Consider the following 21,905-nt stretch of genomic DNA (forward strand, 5'->3'; position numbering starts at 1 on the left):
ACCTAGCACCGAGCTGCCACGCCCATGTGTGGCCGCGAGCCCCGGGCACAGCGCAGGCGGGAAGACAGGACATCTGTATGGTGTAAACTGGCCAGCGGGGCTGTGCAGAGGATGCTGGGGATGGAGACTAGACTGCAGGGCTGTAGCCATCCCAGGGGAGAGAGCGTGCCCATGGCCGGGATGGGCCAGGCCAGAGGGGCTCGGGGTGAAGCGTGGGTGGGGCCTAGCAGGTGTGCTCCCAGCATGAGGGCTGCCTGAGCGGAGCGTGCAGGTGGGCACACAGGCAAGCTTTAAGGACAGTGGTTCCGTGGGTTCTGCTAAAGAGCAAACCCTAGGAGGTGGGAGGTCAGCTTGGAAGGGCGTGGGAGCCTTGAGCGCCAGACCCAGACTCTCCCATCGCTCATCCCACGCCAGCCTGGAGGGGCAAAGTGGCAGCGTCCACCCCACGGCAGGACGCTGGCCCGTGTCGTGACTCAGGCCAACGTGCCGAGCTGTGGCAGGCGGGCGGTCTGCTCTGCCCCCGTGCCATGGTGCCACGCCATCTCACGCCACCTGTCACCTGCCCTGACCACTCCAGACAGCGGCCATCCTGCTTGAATGGAGTCTGCGTTGCCAGTGCTTGTGGGTCTGACTCAGCTGGGCTTCTGGGCCGGGGCGGGGGGGCTTCTTCTTACTGCCCGCACCTGGGGAGCCCCCATCAAGGCCGGGGGGAATACAGAATCTCAGTGGTTCTCAAGCTGTGTTCCAAGGGGCCCTGGGTGCCGGGAAGGATGGGGCAAGAGGGGAGCTGAAAGGCATAGGTGGATGCAGGTGCCTCTACCTCCTCTGTGGGAGCCCCAGCTAGAAGGCGGGCTGTGGCGGCGCGGGCGGGACCCTGCCCTCCGGTACCTGGCGGCCTGGGCACGATGCTCAGGCCAAGGGGAGAGTCAGCACCAAGGCCAGCCCCCATCTGGCTCTTCAGATGTGCCCTGGCAGGTGGGGGGACTGCGTCCTGGGGCCGTGTTGAGTCAGCCTCTTGGGTCAGGAGGGCAAACGCCGAGTGGAGGGCGGAGGGGTGGGTGGATAGGGGTGGGCAGTGCTCTCGGCTCCAGGGTTCACCAGGCTGTCTCCTCCCAGGGGGATCAGGATGACCGCTCCTACAAGCAGTGCCGGACCTCCAGCCCGAGCTCCACCGGGTCGCTCAGCCTCGGCCGCTACACCCCGACCTCGCGGTCGCCCCAGCACTACAGCCGTCCAGGTACATGCCCCCCGCGGCCTCTTTTACCCCCAGGAAGCTCTGCTTCATGTGGCTTTTCCTCTTATGAGTCTGTCTCTTACTTTAGCACCTGGAAAAACGACCAGCAGGGCGTGGGATTGCCAGTGGGTGATGGAGAGCCCGTCCTTTTAATGACATAATGAAAAGGCCCTCTCCTGCCGGGGCAGGGAGGTTAGGTGCAGAGGCAGCTGGTTACCCCGTTGGTTAGAGGAGCCAGCCTGTGAAACACACAAGGCAGCGCTGAGCACGTAGAATCCAGCTAATGTGTCAGGAGCAAGAGATGTCAGGAAGGTAAAACAGCACAGAGGGCAGGAGACCAGAAGTCACTTAGTTCCAAGCTCGCGTGGTTCTGGGAAGGTTTGCACTATGAAGACAAAATCAACGAACAAAAACTAGAGTCAGCGTACATGCATTGACACTTCACTGGTAGCTGGGTTAGTGGCCCCAAGGACAGCTGTCCCCATGGGAAAATTTGCAAGGGGCCACTGCCAGCCCCCTCCCAGTGGGGAGAAGCCCGAGGAGGGTCCTCTACACCATCCCACCTCATCCCCTGCCTGGCGCCCAGCTACGTATTCCATTCCTTTCCCTTTTAAAAATCCACGTTGCCCTCAGTGTGTCCAAGCCACAGGGACTCCACACAGAGGCTGCTTCTTGAGGGATTTTTCCAAGCATCTCCTCCTCGGCCAGCTGTTGCATGGCTCCATCCTCACCTCCATGGACTCAACTCTGATTTTTGCAGCCTTTGTGGAAAAATCAAAACTCATTCATTTGCAAAGTTATTTTCATGGACTCCCTGCAATGTGCCTGGTACATCCTGCTCAGTAGATGTTTGGAAAGTGAGTGAGTGAGTGAATGAATGAATGAATGAATGAATGAGTGAGTGAGTGACCAGGCGAGCAGGTGAGTCCAGGAGAAGGGCTGTCAGCCTCTGCTGACCTCTGACCACCATATTTGGGTCTTCTGGCCTTGTTGGTTGTGCCTGGTCAGGTGGTCACCCCAGAGCCAAGACCCAAATCTCTCCTGGGCAAGGCCGGGGTACCTGTCAGGTGACCGATCACTCCCTGTTCTGGCCAGCTGCCCTCTACCTGGGCCCTGGATCCCAAGGAGCCCCCTAAGTGGGGCAGTGGGCAGGGCTCAGGGGCCAGCAGCTCCCACCCAGCAGGCCTGGGGGCGCTGCTACCCTGACCCCAGAGGGCAGGGCTTCCTCACTTGGAACCCGGAGCAGACTGGCCCAGGGTGTACTTAGCGGCCCCCCTCCAGGTGCCTCAGAAAGGTGTGCATTCTTCGAGAGAGGAAGCAAAAATGTTCCTAGCAGAGCGGGGCCTAGGAATATTTTGCGGCTTTGTGGCCACGAGCGCAGGGCCGACTCTGACTTGCTCTCTGTTGCCCGCAGCTGGTACTGTGAGTGTTGGTACCAGTAGCTGCCTCTCCCTGTCCCAACACCCAAGCCCTACCTCCGTGTTCAGACATCATTACATCCCCTACTTCCGAGGTAAGGTGCGCAGGGCTGCGGGCTGCGGTGCAGGGCCGGCCGTGCGTCTTTGTCTCGCTCTCCTGCGTCCGCCGCATGGCTTCCCCGAGCCCGTGTCTCACGCCCGTGCTCCGCGCTTTGTGTCTTGTGTGCCCAGCTCTGTCGGTGTGTAAACGTTCCCAGGAAGTAACTTGTGTCAGGGAGCAAGCGGCGAGGCAGGAAGAGGGGTCTAGGACCTACCCAGCGCCCACCCTTGGGCTGGTGCCCAGAGCCTTTCCCTAAGTCATCTCCTTTCATTTCCCACGTCAGCTCGGCGGGTGCGGGGACCGCTAGCCGTGATTATCGGGAGCAAATGCTAAGGCACAGAGGGTGGAGATGTCCACGACCTCAGCTCCTGGTGGCCGGGCAGGACGGACACCCCGCACGGCTGCAACTCCTCCCAGGGCGCAGACCCACCTGCCTTCCCCACCCCTGCCCAGGCACGCGTATGTGAATCACACCAGGAAAAGGACCAGTTCCTTTTCAGTCCGTATATTACGGACTGAATTATGTCCCCCCAAATTCATATGTTGAAGTCCCAACTGCCAGTGTGACTGCATTTGGAGAAGGGGTCTTTAGGAGGTTATTAGGGTTACGTGAGGTCATACAGGTGGGGCCCTAATCCGAGGGCGTGGGTGGCATTTACGAAGAGGAACAGACGCGCTCTCTGCACGTGCTCAGAGGAAAGGCCACGTGAGGACAGAGCAGTTGTCTTCAGCCAAGAAGGGAGGCCTCACCCAAAACCAAGCCCTGCCAGACCTTGATCTGGGACTTTCAGCCTCCGCAGCTGTGAGAAATGAATATCTGCTGTGTACGCCACCGGCTGTGGTCCTTTGTTATGCAGCCCTAGCTGATTAATACACCATGAAAAGACTCCCAGGGCACGAGAGGAGCAGCGATGATCCCTTGCTGATTCCCCCAGATGCGTGTTAAGGTCCCCGTTCCTTACAGTTGCTGAGTGGTGAAAGTTTCAAGAGAATCTTCTGTCCGCAAGGGACCAAGGCAGGACAGCTCAGCTGGATTATTCCATCATTGGATGGTCACCCGGCAGGGCTCCTTGGAACTTGGACGGTTCTCACGTGCGTCATCATCACCTGTTTGCATGACTCCATCGGCCTAACTGAGAAGAGAACCCCTGGTCATCGGGGTGCCTTCCTCTCCTCTTCGTGGACCTGTCCCCACAGCTCATGGCTCTTCTGGACGTACTGACTCGTCTGGGAAGCAGCAAAGCCCCAAATCCTGTGAGCGGGAGAGCAGCCCATGGGGCCTCTTGCACATCCGCGTGGCACAAGGGTGTCGTGTGGCCAGGGTGTGCCCTCACCCAGAGGTGGACAGAAGAATCACTGCAGACTGGAGTGAAAGTGAATTTGACATTTAGACAAGTCACAGCAGGTGACCCAAGGAGATGCCTCTTCTTCCTTCGCTTGAAGGTCAGAAGAGCACACGGCTTTCCTCCCGCCTGACGTGGCCCTGCTTTGGGGTCCCTGGCAGAGGTGCGGCCCAGAGGCGAGGCCAGACAGCGGGACCCTTGCCCTCTTGGCTGCTCTGGCCTCGCGCCCCGGTCAGCCCCTTGTGAGCTGGTCTGGCTGCCTGGGGGCGGCTTTGCCTAGATCCGTCCAGGCTGGGGCAGGAGCCAGAGCAGATACGGTGATGGCCCCTCCTCTGCCCCTTCTGAGCCTCCACCTCAAGTTCCTACTGCGTCAGGCTGAGGCAAAGCCAGGATGGGACCTCAGCCAAGGATGGGCCCCCTGGGCAGCTGCCCCCGGCCTGCAGCACCACCTCCTCAGCCACATGAGGGAGGGCCAGGGAGGGAGGCTGAGGGAAGGGCAGCCCGCTCACCTCGGGTAGGAACAACGAGGCCCTTCCTTCCATCCTGTGCTGGGGGCAGGCAGTGCAGGCGGGCCCCCACCCCACTGCCCACCAAAATGTGGTTTAGAAATCACATTTCTAAATGTCATAGCCCTTCCAATGGCGTCCCTGAGGTCAGGGGGCACGGTGCCCTGCGGTCTGCTCCAGGTGGGCCCTGGCCCCGCGGTGGGCAGGTCTCTGCCCCGGTTCCCTCCTGGCTGCTTCGGCCCCCAGTTCTCTTTTTTTTTTTTTTTTTTTAAACATCTTTATTGGAGTGTAATTGCTTTACAATGGTGTGTTAGTTTCTGCTATATAACAAAGTGAATCAGCTCTTCGTATACATATATCTCCATATCTCCTCCCTCTTGCGTCTCCCTCCCACCCTCCCTATCCCACCCCTCTAGGTGGTCACAAAGCACCGAGCTGATCTCCCTGTGCTATGCGGTTGCTTCCCACTAGCTAGGTATTTTACATTTGGTAGTGTATATATGTCCATGCCACTCTCTCACTTTGTCCCAGCTTACCCTTCCCCCTCCCCGTATCCTCAAGTCCATTCTCTATGTCTGCGTCTTTATTTCAGTCCTGCCCCTAGGTTCTTCAGAACCATTTTTCTTTTAGATTCCATATATATGTGTTAGCATACGGTATTTATTTTTCTCTTTCTGACTTACTTCACTCTGTATGACAGGCTCTAGGTCCATCCACCTCACTACAAATAACTCAATTTCGTTTCTTTTTATGGCTGAGTAATATTCCATTGTATACATGTGCCACATCTTCTTTATCCATTCATCTGTCGATGGACACTTAGGTTGCTTCCATGTCCTGGCTATTGTAAATGGAACTGCAGTGAACATTGTGGTACATGACTCTTTTTGAATTATAGTTTTCTCAGGGTATATGCCCAGTAGTGGGATTGCTGGGTCATATGGTAGTTCTATTTTTAGTTTTTTAAGGAACCTCCATACTGTTCTCCATAGTGGCTGTATCAATTTACATTTCCCACCAACAGTGCAAGAGGGTTCCCTTTTCTCCACACCCTCTCCGGCATTTATCATTTGTAGATTTTTTGATGATAGCCATTCTGACTGGTGTGAGGTGATATCTCATTGTAGTTTTGATTTGCATTTCTCTAATGATTAGTGATGTTGAGCATCCTTTCATGTGTTTGTTGGCAATCTGTATATCTTCTTTGGAGAAATGTCTATTTAGGTCTTCTGCCTATTTTTGGATTGGGTTGTTTGTTTTTTTGATATTGAGCTGCATGAGCTGCTTGTAAATTTTGGAGATTAATCCTTTGTCAGTTGCTTCATTTGCAAATATTTTCTCCCATTCTGAGGGTTGTCTTTTCGTCTTGTTTATGGTTTCCTTTAATGTGCAAAAGCTTTTAAGTTTCATTAGGTCCCATTTGTTTATTTTTGTTTTTATTTCCATTTCTCTAGGAGGTGGGTCAAAAAGGATCTTGCTGTGATTTATGTCATAGAGTCTTCTCTCTATGTTTTCCTCTAAGAGTTTTATAGTGTCTGGCCTTACATTTAGGTCTTTAATCCATTTTGAGTTTATGTTTGTGTATGGTGTTAGGGAGTGTTCTAATTTCATTCTTTTACATGTAGTTGTCCAGTTTTCCCAACACCACTTATTGAAGAGGCTGTCTTTTCTCCATTGTATATTCTTGCCTCCTTTATCAAAAATAAGGTGACCATATGTGCATGGGTTTATCTCTGGCTTTCTGTCCTGTTCCATTGATCTATATTTCTGTTTTTGTGCCAGTACCATACTGTCTTGATTACTGTAGCTTTGTAGTATAGTCTGAAGTCGGGAAGCCTGATTCCTCCAGCTCTGTTTTTCTTTCTCAAGATTGCTTTGGCTATTCGGGGTCCCAGTTCTCTTTGTTCAGAAATTGGACAAAGCCCCCTGCCCTCCTCTCTGGTGCAGTATGCAGGGGAGTCTGGCACCCGTGGCTCTGCCCCCTGCCGACTTCCAGGGCCATCTGTGACCTCGGGAGCCCCAGCCTTTTGCCAGGACTCACCCCTAGGGAGACTGAGGCTCAGGGACAGGTCGCTGGGCAGAGCCCAGAGGCAAGCCCTCGTTCACCACATGCGTCCACCTGCCGGCCGTGGGGCCACCACTTCTCCCTGACACCTCTCACTGAGGCCCACGGGCTCTGGCGCATCCCGGCCTGTGGGCACTCTGCAGCCAGCTGTGCCAAGGGCCGCCTGCCTTCTTCTCAGCTGGTCACGGGGCCTGGCATCCACCCACGCTCTCTGGAAAAGCCTTCCCTGGTCTCTCCTTGCAGCATCTTCAGCTTCTTTGGCTCCTTAGGTGGAGATTTTCCCTCTGGACGACACTGTGGGTGGAGGGCTCACCAAGGAGAGGCCAGCGCTTGCCCTGATCTGGCCAGATGCCCCTCCTTCCCCCCCCATCCCAGACACACCTTCCCACTGTGTCCTGGTGCCCAGGGCCACCCTCCTGCCAGGACCTGCGTGCAGCGTAGGTGCCAGTGACAGCCGTTTACACTTTAGTATGAATTTCAGTCCCCAATTTGTCTCCCGGGACAGTGTCAGGTTTAAACCTGACTTCTCACCTGTTAAGGAGCAGGCCGCGGGACCGCAGGTGAGTGCAAGCAGAAGTGATGCTGCCGAAACCATCTTGCTGGGCAGTGACGGGAAGTGACTGCTGAACCTGCTCCCCACAGGACGTGAGAGGGAGAGGAGGGGCTGCAGATGCAGAACCTCAGGTCAAGGCCACTTCCCCACCCACCCGCCGCGCCCGTAGGCACCTCTTCATCTCGCCCCCATTCTGAGGCCCTCCACCTGGTGGCCGTGGCTGGCTCAGGTGGCACGTGGCAGTGAGCGGGGCAGGTGGAAACCCACCCACGTCTCGGTGAGCCATGGGGTCCCTGCAAGGGGCTGGGGGCTGGCCTCGCCTCTGGTCACCTTGAGAAGATCCACAGGAGCAAGTGAGGGAGCTCCCGAGGGCAGAGCTGGGACAGCTGGGCAGCAGAATGAAGGACGTGGTGTTGGGTCGTAAAGCAAAGTACAAATGTCCACGCGTCCACACCGATATAAAGGAACGACTGGATAAATAAATAACTGGGGGAGCAGAGACAAACTCCCGGCAGAAGAATCCCCAGTAATTCACGCGGACCCTCCACCCTCCAGGAGGGGCCCCGCCCCCTGGTGTCAGGTGTGGGCTGTGCACGGCGGCTCCCTCCCAAAGAGCACAGAGTGGGGGTGTAGGAGGAGCCGGACGGGGAGAATCCTGGCCAGCACGACCTCGGCCGCGGGGTCAAGGTCAATCGCAGTGGTAGGCCACGTGGATGGCAGTGCCCCTGACGTGATGGGAGGGGGGCGCCTCCCCTCTGTGCTCTTCCTCCCAAACCCGTAACCCCCGTCCAATCATGAGAAAAGCATCCGACGAACCCCAGCCGAGGGACAGGCTGCGAAACATCGACCAGCACTTCTCAAAACTGCCAAGGCCGTGAAATGCAAGGAGAGTCTGAGAAACGGTCACAGCCCAGGGGGGCCTGAGGACGCATGAGGACCAGTGTTGCCTGGTGTCCTGCGCGGATCCTCAGATACAAAAGGGGAAAACGGGTGAAACCCAAATAAAGTAAGGCGTTTAGACAACACCCGCGTGGCAACGCGCCGGTGGCACGTAAGGTAACGGAGGGAATGACGTGGAGTCTGCAGGAAGGCTCCATGCTGCCCGGAACTGCTCTGCAACGGGGCATCAATTTGGACAAACAGGCGAGGTGGCCGCTCACCGGCCAGGGGTTCCCCGGCTCTGAGAGGTCCCCTCCCCAGCATCCTCGCATCTCCCTGAGGATGCCAAGGGCCCCTCCCTGGCAGAGGTGAGAAGCGGCCTCGGTCCTGACCCATCTCCAGGAGAAGCCACGCACCTCGGCCCGAGGGGCTCCGTGCCTTTTCAAAGTTGCCGCTCAGCTGGGTGACCTCTGGCTTTCCCCCATCCCCGGTGACATCAGTGGTTGGGGTTTTTGCCCCCAAGGCCCACGGGGGAAGCTGGCCCTCAGAGCAGCACCTGGGGCCGGGCCTCACCAGGACACCGGGCCCTGCAAAAGGCAGTCGTGGTGGCGTGGCCGCCGGGCTGTCGTGAGCAAAGTGCTGCGAGAGGCCCCACGTGGGGTCTATGTGAGGGTGCATTTGATGATGATTTAGCAACACGGTGAATGGGCAGGCAGGTGTGTGTCCAGAGAAGGGAATAGTCAGCTGGGCTATGTTCTCTGGGAAGGCTTTGCACTTGAACCTTGACCCAGGAAGGGTCTGCACAGGTGGGGAGGATTGGAAAGGGAGTCCAGAAGGGGATGGGGGAGAAGGGGAGGCAAGCAGAGGTATCCTGGGTCAGGTCCAAGGTCTTAAGAGTTCGGTGACCGGTGTAGAGGCCCCTGGATGGCAGGTGTGAGGTGGGCCTGAAAGCCCAGTGTGGCCACCGCATGGTGCCTCCTGACCCTGGTGAAAGCCGTGGTCCTCCTCAGATACGTGTGTGCGTATGTGCGCACACACACACACACACACACACACAGAGTCTTGCCTGTGAGGTCAGACCCTGCACGGTGGGCCTGGGGACTGGGGCGGGGGGGGCGGGCAGGAGTCCCGTGACGTGTTAGAGACTCCAGCCACCTGGGCAGCGGTGGAGAGAAACAGGCCACTGGAAGCTGTGTCAGGACGTGCCCGGCACGGTGGTGCCGCCTTAAGTGAGCGTCCTCGGCGGCTCTGGAGTCCGAGCAGATGCAGTAAAGCCCCTGCTTCCACCATCTCCGCGGCCCCTGGAGATGGATGAGCCACAGTCGGCAGGACGGATCTGAGGTTTTCTCTACGTGCCCGTGGGCGTGGTCTCCCCGGGCGCAGGAGTCTGGCCTGGCGTGAGGCTCCAGAAGGCTCTATGCTGTGCTGGAAGGTGGCAGCTGAGGGAAAAGCAGGGTTCACGCCCCAAAGAGGGGGGCAGTCATCTACCTGAAGCTCCATCCACGCTGACAGGTGAAATTGGTGCCGCGACCAGGAAGATGCTCAAGCTGTAGTCAGCAGCCCCCGTGTGGCCTCAGCCTGGTTTGGGCCGCTGGCTGTGGTCTGCTGAGCCCACCCCGACCTGCGGGCCCCCCTTTGCCCTCAGCGCACCCCTCCGCCAGGCAAGAGCGTCCCCCATGAGCCCGTCTACTGCGTCTCCCCTCATTAGCCCACCTCCAGGTTGGGCCCAGCGCTCACTCTGTCTCATCACCACGTCACCTCGGGGTCCTGCGGCTCCCAACCGGGGGTATTTTCAAGTCAAGGGTGTCCGTTTCCCTTTGCCAAGCTGTCACATAACGCGGCGAGGGTTTGCTGGGGCTAAAGAGGAGGAAATGCATTGTGCCTTTGCGTGTCTCGCTAAAAGGAGCCGTATGCCTTTCGTGCCGTGTTCGACGCGCATCACGCCCTGTGTACCATCCCATTCCTCAGTAGGTGTGGTGTGGGGCAGGGAGGGTCAGCGGGTGACCACGGCTGTCTAAATTTGTGACTTGATAATCCAACCTTGTTCGCAAAACAGAAATGACAAATCCAGACGGGATGAAAATCGGGGCCAGAATCAGAGGACTCTTTCCATTTAACGGGGCAAAAAAATTGCTTTATTTGGGAACATGGCAGCTGATTAATACCAACGGTCTCTTATTCTCCTGTGGCTGATCGAATTTTACTCAGTGGCTTTTCAGGACAGATGTAGATGAATTCTAGCCCTTTAATCCCGATTCTGAATGGCTAATTTGTGAATTCTCCAAGAAATCAGCGTCTTTTTACGCAAGGATACTTAGGACATGGGGGGATGCTTACTTTTGGTGAATTTGTGAGTTTCTGGCTTCCAATGGCAACCACGGCAGAGGAGCAGCCTGGCTGGGCCCGCCCCAAGGAGAGGGAGCTCTGCCGAGGGCCAGGCCAGACTTAGCAGGAACTGGGAGCCAACACGGGCTCTGCCCTGGGCGTGCCTGTTCCCTCACCACGGGGCCAGCGAAGGGGGTCCCTCGAGGTTGGATTAACAAGCCGTGGGGCCCACCTGGAGGTGTCAGTGAGGGTCCCTCTCCCTGGGCAGCGGGTTCGGGCGGCCCCGCCAGGCAGGGGAGAGGGGCTCACGAGCTTTCATGCTTGAAATGCTCTCCTCTGCTTTTCCCTTCCCGCCTTCTGTCTGCCGGCTTTGCTTTCCCGTCTGGAGGCAGTGAAAGTGGCCGGAGCACCTCCAGCCTCTCCGTGCTCTCAGACAGCAAGCCTCCCCCCTCCACCTACCAGCAGGCTCCTCGCCACTTCCACGTCCCAGGTAGGCGCCCAGGACACACGGCCGCTCGCCAGGCAGACCGTCTGTCCGCCCCCGAGCTGTCGGGGCATGGGGGTGGGAGCGGGCTGCTGTGCCTCTCGGGGGTGGCATGGTCCCCGAGCCTCCCCATCTCCCTCACCCCTAAATTCTGAGATGCTTTAAAAGTCCGCAAATGGGTGTGCGCATCCCCAAAGTGGCACGTGTTTGAGTTTCTCCCGAATCTCCACAAACACCAGGGAGGCGTGGCTGCCCTCCTGAGAATGGGCTGGAGAGAGGGGCTGACCGGGTCACAGCCGTCGCTGGACACCCGCCCCAGCCACCTCTGTCCCTCTGCCCCCTTCACACGGCGGGTGGCATCGGGGCTGAGCGAGGCTGACGTGCAGTGTGAGGCCTGGGTGCCAGTCGCCGGGGCGGGTGCCAGATCCTTGCTGGGGACTCTAAATCTGGGTGACGGATTGCTGCTGACAAAAAAGCGGTAGAATGGAAACCATCACAATTTGCCTGCTCACCCTGCTGTTCTCTCCTTTTTTTTTTTCTTTCTTCTTTCCCAGACACTGGCGTCAAAGATAACATCTATAGGAAACCCCCCATCTACAAGCAGCATGGTACATACAGTTGGATTCCTCTGCTGCTGTGTTTGCCCTGCATGCCTGTCAGTGCCTTTGCTTCTGAATGCTTCCTGTTGTTGTGTTCTGATACATGACGGGGAGGGTACCTCGGAGGCCCCGCAGTCTAAACATTAGGTGCAAATTTGCCGCTAGGCTCCCGAGAGGCCCCTTCATAAATTACAACAAAGGGTGTGTCCTACTAAGGACACCTCTGTGTGTCGAAACCCGGGGCTAACACACGTGGGCCGGGGCTGGGGATGGGGATTTGTAACCAAGAGCTGGTCTCGGTGTGTGGCTTCAGGGATGCTACTTTGAGAGAGGCAGCCAGACTGACTTTAGCCAAGATGATGAAGGACGGAGGTGCTTGGACCACAATCTGACCCAGCCTGGTCTTTGTAAAACAGAACAAACCAGAATCAGTCATTTATTCCTCCATGAGAATTTAAGTCCTGTGTTTTGAGAATTTCTGATGATAGAATAAATGACTCAGCCTTTGGTTGAAGGGATTTCTTGCATCAGCAAAGAGGGGCTGGAGATGCTTGGTTCCAGGGGCGTCTCTCGCCCCCCCAGTTTCCCTCTCAGAGGTGACCAGCCACCTGCGCTCCACCTGAGCCTGCAGGGGACAGGTACACAGGGAACAGAAGGCTCCAGATCTCACCTCTGTTTCGTCACAGAATCTCTGGTGATTTGGGGCTTGTTGCTTCGCCATCCTGAGCCTCTGTTTCCTCATCTGCAAAACAGGACCGACCCTCCACTCTGCCCTTTTCACAGGCTGGTTGTGAAGACCGGATGGGATAATGAACGTGGAATCATGTTCTAAACTGTCGAGTGCGGTGCACGTGATGGGGATTGTTAAGACACCAGAGAGGCGGGAAGAGGAAACCCCATACTTAAAGCCCTTGTCTAGATGCGCCCAAAAAAGAGCCACATCCCCCGTTGACAACTGGGTGGACGCTGCTGGGTGGAATCTATAAAAGTGTGTTTTCTGTGGCTTACTGACAAATCTGTGCTCTAGTTGTGCAGGCTTTGTGTGTTTTATAATTTTCTCCTTGACTGCAGTAGGCCCTATGCTTTGTGTATTTCTTCCTCGTCCCAAGAAAGAAAAAGATGAATGGGAACTCCTGGGTTTCCAGAAGGCGATGCCTTTCGCCGTTGCCTCTCAGTCGGAGAAGCAGGGAGCCCACATCTTCGCGAGGGATCGGAGAGGGGGAGGGACGCGTAGACTCCAGGGCCCTCAGAGGTGGTCCAGACCAGCTCCCTGTGTTACCGGTGGGGAAACTGAGGCGCAGGAAGGAAGGAGCAGGCACAGAGCGGTGTCTTTCCATCGTGGCGCCCACACTGCAGCCAGGAGGCTGTGCGTGCTGTCTGCGTCCACGGGAAGGACTGACTGACTCGGCCTTTTATCAGCCGCTAGCTAACACATCACGTACACACACAGGGTCGGAGGACCGGCCCCTGGGAGGGGAATAGGCAGTAAATCAGATTAGGAAATTGCCCACTAGCATCTGACGGAGCCCGATCTAAGACAAAGAACTTCTGACAGTAAGGCCCTTAAACGAACCGTGCAGTGGAGATTCGGTTTATTTACCCTTTTCTTTTTTTTGGCCATGCCACGCGGCATGCGGGATCTTAGTTCCCCGACCAGGGATCGAACCCCCGTTCCCTGCAGTGGAAGCGCGGAGTCTTAACCACTAGACTGCCAGGGAAGTCCTGGTTTACTCTTACCAGGGGTAATCTTTGTGTTTCTTTTTTAATCTGGATAGAAACACCTCTTCTATCCAAAGGCAAGTGAATTCCTCTTTGACTGAACCCTGAACAATGACCCAAACCCTCTTAACATTCTAGAATGTGGGTTTATTGATTATTTTATGAAATAAACTTTGTAGAGCACCTGCTCTCTGCCACGCATTCAGCCACGTCGTGGGGATGAACATGAATACAGTCTGTCCCTGTTTGACTGTAAATGGGCCATGAATGAAGTGAGCGCTCACGGGTGCTGTGTAGTCCTCTCCACCAGCTTTCCTTAGACAGCCGTCAGGACATAACGGACGTGGGAATTCCCTGGCGGTCCAGTGGTTAAGGCTCCACGCTTCCACGGGAGGGGGCTTGGGTTCCATCCCTGGTTGGGGAACTAAGATCCCGCATGCCGCGTGGCATGGCCAAAAAAAAAAATAAACTGAGAACATAATGGATGTGATGGGATGCATTTGATTTCCAATACATTTGCGATGTCTTAATTTTACAAGATTTGCCCCATATCTGGGCAGAAGTGCATTGGGGTGGGGGGCATGCATGTGTGCATCAAACATGTGTATGAGCATGCGTGTGTGTGAGCATGAGTGAGTGTGAGTGTGCATGTGTGTGTTTAAAGCCCACGTGCAGCCACCACCCCCCCCCCATCTCAGCAAACTGACCATCCCCTCATCTGTCAAGGGAGAGAGGCACACACCTCAGGATGGAGAACCCATCCTTTTAATAGCCAGACTTTCCAGAAACAAACTCCGGGTGATGATGTTGAGTCCCTGGACCATTTAATTAGCTTAAGATAATATATTCAGTGAGTTTTAAAATGTTATGCTTTTTAATTAATGTATTTACTTTTCAACTTTTTATTTCCAACTCATCAGAAGTTGTTGTTTTTTGTTTTGTTTTTTTTAATTAGCATCACTCTTCTCTGGTGCTCTAGTCCCGTTGCTGTTTTTGGGAAATGAGCCTCCAGCATGAGGATGGTCAGGCCTGGGGACTCAGCGGGGGTGGGACCCTGGCGTTGAGGACGAGGGTTAGGGTTAGGATTAGCAGTCAAATAGCTGCCGCTGAATGCATCGCGTGTGCTGGGGTTTCATCTCAACACAGCCCTGAGGCAGGTATCATTATAGACAAGGAAACTAAGGCCAGGACCGCAAAGAGACCCCGTCGATGGCCAAGTCACACCAGGTCTGCCTGACCCCTGAACGCACCACTCTTATTTTACATCATTTTGCATCATTAGAGACCAATAGTATTTTCTTAGACTACCTTAGTTCCAGTTCTACTTGGTTACAATTTAATGGCTTCAAAAAAGAATAAGAAAGAGAAGAAAGGAAGTAAAAGAACTGAATGGGAAATAAGGAAGGGGAAGAAGGAAGGGAAGGAAGAACCACATCCCGTCGGGCAGAGATGCTGCAGGACCAGCAGAGGGCGTTGGACGGGCTGGGAGGTGGGGTGCGGGGGACCTCCCACCACCCGCTAAAGGTCCAGCTGCTATGGGGACACTTTTGGTGTCTTTTGAACGGTCCTGAATCAGTCGCAGTGTTGAACCCAGGATTCTTTGTGAGGCAGATAGGATTCCAGCCGCAGCCACTCCCCTGCCAGCTCTGTGTCTCGCTCTGGAGAACGGGGTTCTGGCTTCGAGGGGCTCTGCGTGAGGCCACGTGACGCTTGGCACAGAGCAGGGACTTTCCTCTCAATGGAGTGAAGCTGGCCCAGCTTTTAGACTGTTTAAAATGAATTCAAGAGGAAAAAGTAACGCCTCCCCCAAATTTCCCAGGAAGCTGACTGTCCAGCTGCAGGGACAGACGTTTTGTTTCCTTGGTAAGCGCACGTGAGCCGTCAGATGGCAGTGTGTGTGCAGACGCTGGCCCAAGAAGCAGGGGTGGCGTCTCACCACCTCCCACACCTGCAGACAGTGGGGGGCTCGCTGCCACCTCCCAGACCTGCCCACCCACGCCAGACGGTGGAGGCGACCCATGTAGCCTGTACTCCTAGCTCTTCCTTTGGCGCCTGGTTTAAGACGGGAATTAATCACATCTCATGTGTCTCTGGGATTCCTTTGTAGTGGGCTCGAGTCTCATTTTGGTTTGGGGATGGGAGGAAAGGGAATGGCCCTGTATCCAGAAAGAAAATTAGAGACCTCCCACTCTAGTTGGGATGCTCCCTATAAAGGTCCCAAGGGACGCAGCGAGTGGGACGTCAGCCTTTCCCAAAAGGGTACTCACTGGCAAATACTTTCCAGGGCTCAGCAGGAGCTGCCTTGTGTGATAGGAAAGACACACGCAACTCGATTTCTCTGCTTGTCCTGAATTGATCTGTCTTTTCCTGAGACTCTGAAACGGCATGTTACAAATTAGCTGCCCGGTTAACCTCTCGTTTTATTCCTAATATTCCAAACCTGTAAGCTGAGCTCCCCATCATGTGACAGCACCTGCGTGTTATCTCATGCGATCCTTGTAAATTGGAGGGGGGGTGGGGTGGGCGTCATTTGCCCATTTTACGGATCAGGAAACTGAGGCTCAGAGCTGTTAAGGAAGCAGCCCGAAAATAACACAAAGCTCCAGGTTCCTCTATTTTCCTAGCCATGCTCCATTTCTCGAGAGAATCCGTTGGGTGTTTTGTGGGCTGGCAGACTGGGGCTCTGGAAAGCCCTTGGTTTGAGCCTGGTTAGCTTGTGCACATCTCGAGGAACTGGTGGCGTTTGCAGAGAAAACTGGCTAAATCTTGGTGGGATATCCCCCTTTTTGGAGGTGGGGCCCTTCTTTAAGCCCTGAGGTAGCTCTACAGGCAGAGTTTGTCTGGCCCAATGTGCTCCCCGAGGCTATGGAAAGTCCTCGGACCCAGGAGGGCCGCTGAGATCTGAACTCCTGGGATCTCACATCCCCAAAAGCCCTTTGGTTGGAGCCACTTAATTGTTTTTGCATTTGCAAATTACCCCAAGTGTGGCTGTCCATTCGGTCCATTCGGGAGCCTCTGAGGGCTGTTCAAGGATCCAGCTCACTTACTTTTACCAGCAGACCTGGCCCTGGAGGCCTTCTCTGGGCTGGACAAGGGCAGTGCTCTTAGAGCTCCAAGTAGCCGCTGGCCCGATGTCCCTGGGGCGACCGTGCAGCTGCCAAGAGTCCCGGCTGGTGTATGGTCAGACGCTCAGGGCTCCACTGCCTGGCGACAACCGTTGTCCAGGCAACAGGAGAGCCTACACTGCCGGGCATGCGCCCCTCTGAGCCCCCTGCTCCCCGCCTCTCCTGCACGGTGCCCCGCACGCAGGCTTGTCATCAATTTGCCTCTGCAAGTAGACACAGCAGGGTTTTTATCTTCACTTTGAAAACTACTGTCTCTCCCGGGAGACGGAGAAACAGGTAGCCGTCGGGAGTAACGAAATGTCAGTGTATCCAGAACGGTCTTCAATTGTGGCCTTATCTTGTCAAGGTCCTGTAGCCCAATCCCCAATTTCCAAGCTCTCGGGCCTGATGTCAGTCTTGTCCTTGGTGGTGCACAAGGGAGGGTGCTCCAAAAGGCTAGAAGGTCCGAGCCCTCCGCAGGCTGCAGGTAAGGAGCCCACCCTTGGCATGTCCTTACTATGCCTCGGTCTCTGTGGCAGGTGGCGAAGGACACTGGGGGCTTTCCTTTCATCGTTCCTTGCATGGGGTCAGTGATTTAGCTTGGGAGGCACGGAATGGGTCTTTACCGAACTGGATGCTGAGAACTGTCAACCTGCCCTTGTGTGATTTATCTCATCATGCTTGGTTGGAGATAATGTCAGCCCGGCTGGGTGACAACCCCCCATCCCAAAACAGGCAAATGGAGAATACAGACACCTCTTGACTCAGCTCTAGATAGTCTGCTGAATGACAGACGTTTGCTTGCTCTGTTCCGTAGAGCGCACCTCTGGTTGTATGTTGTACCCTCTTTACTGCTGTTCGTGGAATTCTCCCAGTGGCATAGCTCACTCACCTTTTTGTGTTTTGCGAGCAGTGAGGTGGGGCAGACAGAGGAAGGACTTAGAGTCAGACTGCCTGGGTTCAAATGCCAGCCTCTGCCACCCGCTGATCCATGATCTTGAGAAAGACACGTCATGTCTCTGAGCCTCAGTCCTCTGATCTGTGAAATGGGTCATGTGGGGATGAGCAGTAATGTCCGTGAAGCACCCAGCTGAGTCTGACCCAGTAGGGGCTGGATCACTGGGCCCTTCTGTTCCTTTGAACTTGGAAGATAGAAAGTATGTTCTTCGAAATGCCAAGTGGCCGCAGGGTGGTTGGCTGGAATGTAAATGAGGCATCACTTCACACATCTGCTCTTGATTTAGCACATCCTGTGCAAGGCCCCAGGCACTCCCCAGGCCACATTCCTGCGGGGACCTTCGCCAGCTGGTCTGGTTCCTCAGCCCTTAAAAGTACGAGTGCTGGCCACTTTTCTTTGATTATTTTCCATTTTTGAGCATGACTGTGAAGTGGGAACTGACACATGGAAACCCAGCATCTATGGTGCGCTGCCTTGACAGATTGATTTTTCCCTTCCAGCCGCGAGGCGATCAGATGGGGAGGACGGAAGTTTCGACCCGGATAACAGGAAGGTAATGCAGGGGCAGACCTGGTTTTGTGGGGACTTCTCCAGCTTGAAGCCACAGGCTCCTGCCCTTAAGTTGTGCTCCTTAGGGATTAGGCAGGGCCACGTGGAACGGGGACCAAATTTAAGAGGTGGTGCCACCAGCCCCCTTACAGTTAGGACTAGCACATCTACTACCAAAGTCCTCATTCTATGCTGTGTAACTTGGTCATGGTTCTATAACCAAGGAGATGGCCTGAAAAGAAAGGAAAATAAATCAAAATGCATATTTTAGGGTTTGGCCCATGGGCTGAGTTTGCCCGCCCACCCTGGCTCAAGAGGTAAGACCCCCTTTGCTTGTCTTTAAGGAAGGTAGGTGTGTGTGGAAAGAGCCCAAGGCTGGCTTACCCGGCTCTCCCCTTGTGAAGCTATGTGGGCCGCGACCTCCCTGAGCCTCAGTTTCCTCCTTTGTAAAGTGGGGCAGTGCCACTGCAGGTGACCTCAGAATTCACTTCTGTTTTTTTTCTCAGCAGAAGACCAACTGGCTGATGCTCAAGGGGGACGCAGACACTAGGACCAACTCTCCAGACCTAGACAGCCAGTCTTTGTCCCACAGTAGCGGGACCGATAGAGGCCCTCTCCAAACGATGCCAGGGGACAACATATACTCACGTGAGTGGTTCTTTTGAGCAAGGAGCTGACAGTGTGGCCTGAAAGTCCTTGCAGAAAAGGGGCCCACAACCTCGAGCCAATACCCCCCAGATCTAAGCCTTGCTCATTAAAAACTATGAGAGCAAACCCACAGACAGAATGGCAAGCCCGGTAGGAAGCAGACCAGTAGCCGTGTGCTGGCTTCCCTTGGTGACACCCTGATTCAGCCAGCCTGCTGCCCAAGGGCCACGCCGGCGTCTCCCGGAACTCTCCAGAGCTGGCAAGAGGGCAGAAGGCCAACTCAGGCTCCTGGGCTCCTTTGGGAAAAGGGCTTGCAGGCTGCCAGGCTGGAAGTTGAGGGCCCGTCTCCCTCCGGAGCGGACAGGAGCATGGTCCAGGGGGGCGAGTCCAGACTCGGAGCCGAGAACGGCGTTATCGTGTCTCCTGTGCTCATCTTGGGAGAGGGGCCGGGAGCTGGGACTCCAGATCCTCAGGGAGTTCAGGAGACAAAGACCACGTCTGCCTGATCCGGGGGGTCGTGAAGCTGAGGTAGGCGTGACCTTCAGATGTTGGGCGAAACTCCCCATAACGTTCTTCACGTCCAGAGGCTGTAAATTATAGGCAAAAACAACAGCAAGCTGCCGTCTGATGCCTGCGGTAGATGGTGGGCAGAGTCTTTGGGTCTCAGCAGCTGTGGGTGGGTTTCTGTGGACAAGCTTGAGGCGTAGCTTGGAAGCAGAGGCCAGGAGGGGATGGTCGTGGACGTGAGAAAGCCGAGGAAAGACACTGGCTTTGCCGTAAGACCTGAGTTCAAATCTCGGCTCACCACTCGCTGGGCCTCAGTTTCCCCTGTGTGCCTGGCGGGGTCATTAGAGACCCGGAGGAGGTGCCGTGTGTGCAGCCAGCACTTGGCCGGGCCCATAGTAGATGCTCACCACCATCATCACCATTCTCGTGACTGTAAACCGTCTCACAAATGAAAGTGCGTGTGTTCCGACGTGGGAAGAGGGTGAGAAGCGTGGAGATGATCACTTGTTAAAGAAGATGTCTAAACAGAGAAAGCGTGTGTTGTTTTGTGTGTGATCTCTGTAAGCAGATGTCTGTGTGCCCCGGGCCCCGTCCGCCTGGGCCTCTGCTCTCTAAATGGGATCCAGAGCCGGAGCACAGGGCTGACATCCCTGGGGGAAGGTCACACCGGAGAGTCCCCCAGAGGGTCTCGTCCATCGGAGGCGTGCTCCTCCTGGGGAGGATCTGGAAGGGCCGAGGCAGGCTGCCCATCCCACCAGCGGCAGAGTGAGGGGTGAGGGGTGCAGGGCTGGTTACAGGAGAACCAGTGGGCAGGCTCTGGACCAGGCAGCACCAGCCTCCAGCCCTGCTCTGCCTGGTGATGCAGGACTTGCATGTGGCCCCCGGCCACTGGCCTTGACCATGGCCTTTTCTGTTTTGCACTTTGTTTTCCCTAATGCAATTGAGTTTGGAAGGTGGCGTGCTCCTGCTGTGCCAGCCCCCCAGCAGCCCCCAGTAGCCCCCCCATGCCTTGAGAGGGCACCAAAGCATTAGCCCCGGGACTCGAGAGCACCCAGGAAAGGACTATCTGGGGTCCTCAGGGTGGTCTTTTCTAGCTTCAGTCCTTCCCTTGCTGGGAGGTGGGTGGGCCTGCATCTGCAGCTCCCCACCCTGTCTCTCCTCAGGGGGGGCAGCTGCTGTCCCCAGGGAGTCCCACTTACCTTCTGGCCTGCCTGTGGCTTGGGGCTTAGGGAGGTGGGGACACCATCTGGGGAGAAGCCTGGGCAGGAGACGGGCCACCCCATGGGGACCTCCCTGTGCCGCGCTGACCCGTTCGTGTTTCCTCACCTCTGTGCACTGCTTCCTCATCTGCACGTGCTGGACGAGGCGCCCTGGGGTCGTCCCAGGCGTCCCCCAGGCGGTAGACCCTGTGAGACCCGGAGGCTGTGCAAGTGTTTTGGCCAGTCACACACCTTCAAGGTCTGTTTGTCAACCCCGTTCCTTGCTGCCGTGTTCCGATCACAATCTGCAGGTGTAGCCGCGGATGGGAATGGACCGCCTCCCATCCAGGTGCGCCCGGCCGGCAGGAATTGGAGAGCCTATGCTAGAATTCGTGCTCTAACTGGGGCGAACCCTCCAAAGTACAAACAACCTGCATGTGTGTGTGTGTGTGTGTGTGTGTGTGTGTGTCCTCCTCCCTCAGGGATGCAGGCTCACGATGACCATGACAATGGTTCTGTCATCCCTTCGCTTTCTACACATGTTCTTTTTTCTCACGTTCCTTCCAGTCTCACCAAGTAGCCCCCAACTGTGAGTCCATCGACACCAGTTTCACTTGCAAACAACCATTATTGAACAAAGTGTTTGCATGTGGCAAGGCACGCCTGCCTGCATCCCTGGGACATCCATCTGTAGCACACCCAAGGAGGGTAGGGTTGTGACACTCAACACAGTGGGCGCTCAATAAATGTTTGTTGAATTGAGATGCATTAAATTCAACGGGTATTTATTGAGCACCCACTCTGTGCCAGACGCTGTGTAGGGCGCCGAGGGGGAGACCGAGAAGACAAGAGCAGCCCCTGCCCCAGAGACGCGTGCAGGGAGCTGGGACAGGCAAAGACGCCGTTGAGAGCAAGTGCACACGCACCCTGCCGCCGCCTGCCTGGGGTCCTCCGTGGGGCCAGGCACAACCTCATCCCACTCATGACACCATCAGCACATCTCACCTGAGACTGAACTCATCATTCAGTCATTCATCCACCCCTTCACCAGACATTAACTGAGCACCTACTATGTGCTGAATACAGTGCTAGGCAGCGGAGAGGAGGTGGTGAATATGGCCCAGTGGCTGTTCCCTAGGGAAGCAGACAACTGACAAACCAGTGTGACATCCCTCTCCGCTGTGGCAGTGGTTCTCAGCCAGCACCGTCAGCCCCTCCGAAGGAGGTCTCACTGAAATACACATTGTATGATAGACTGCTCATTTTCCTTTATGCTACACTTAGGGCATTATCTGGACTATGCATGTAGTAGGTTATATTATTGATGAATCTGATTTCTGCACAGGAAAGGGATGGTATTGATTTTCTGTTACAAGAAGAGGGTCTTGAGCCTTACAGGGTGAGATTCACTGCCCCAGAAGAACACGAGGTGGTGTGGGCCCCCCTCCCCTGGTCTAGACCCTGTGGACCGGCCCGCTGCTGCTCTGGGTCCCACCTTCCTAACCCTTCACGTCCTGTCCTCCCTTTTGAGGTTTCCCACATCCCCCTCCAGGTGGTCACAGGTGTGCTGAAGTAAGACAAAGCCCCAGGCCAGCTGGAGACCCTTCCCTGAGGACTCAGTGACCCCTGGAAAGGACCCTACCCTTCCAAAGGGAATAAGGCCCTTCCTCAAATCCCAGCACGTGAGGGGAATTAGGGTGGGCTTGGAGGTCGGG

General features: G+C 55.7%; 1 protein-coding gene across 13 annotated transcripts in view; it reads left to right on the forward strand.

Moving 5' to 3' along the window:
* ABLIM2 (actin binding LIM protein family member 2) overlaps positions 1 to 21,905 on the forward strand; it is a 154,682-nt gene that overhangs the window by 101,879 nt on the left and 30,898 nt on the right. For 3 of the 13 annotated variants that reach the window (XR_009701071.1, XR_009701074.1, XM_061191932.1), the window contains exons 11-16: positions 1,117 to 1,237; positions 10,812 to 10,913; positions 11,462 to 11,515; positions 16,697 to 16,816; positions 17,788 to 17,840; positions 18,343 to 18,484. Coding sequence is in view for 8 of the 13 variants with exons in the window: in XM_061191932.1 (XP_061047915.1) it covers positions 1,117 to 1,237; positions 10,812 to 10,913; positions 11,462 to 11,515; positions 16,697 to 16,816; positions 17,788 to 17,840; positions 18,343 to 18,484 (592 nt within the window). In the remaining 5 variants the exon portion in view is untranslated. The remainder of the gene's footprint in view (positions 1 to 1,116; positions 1,238 to 10,811; positions 10,914 to 11,461; positions 11,516 to 16,696; positions 16,817 to 17,787; positions 17,841 to 18,342; positions 18,485 to 21,905) is intronic. The other 10 variants (XR_009701072.1, XM_061191940.1, XM_061191935.1 and 7 more) reach the window with 6 other exon arrangements.

The sequence above is a fragment of the Eubalaena glacialis genome, chromosome 5 (assembly GCF_028564815.1).
Source record: "Eubalaena glacialis isolate mEubGla1 chromosome 5, mEubGla1.1.hap2.+ XY, whole genome shotgun sequence".
In the NCBI taxonomy this organism is placed as follows: domain Eukaryota; kingdom Metazoa; phylum Chordata; class Mammalia; order Artiodactyla; family Balaenidae; genus Eubalaena; species Eubalaena glacialis.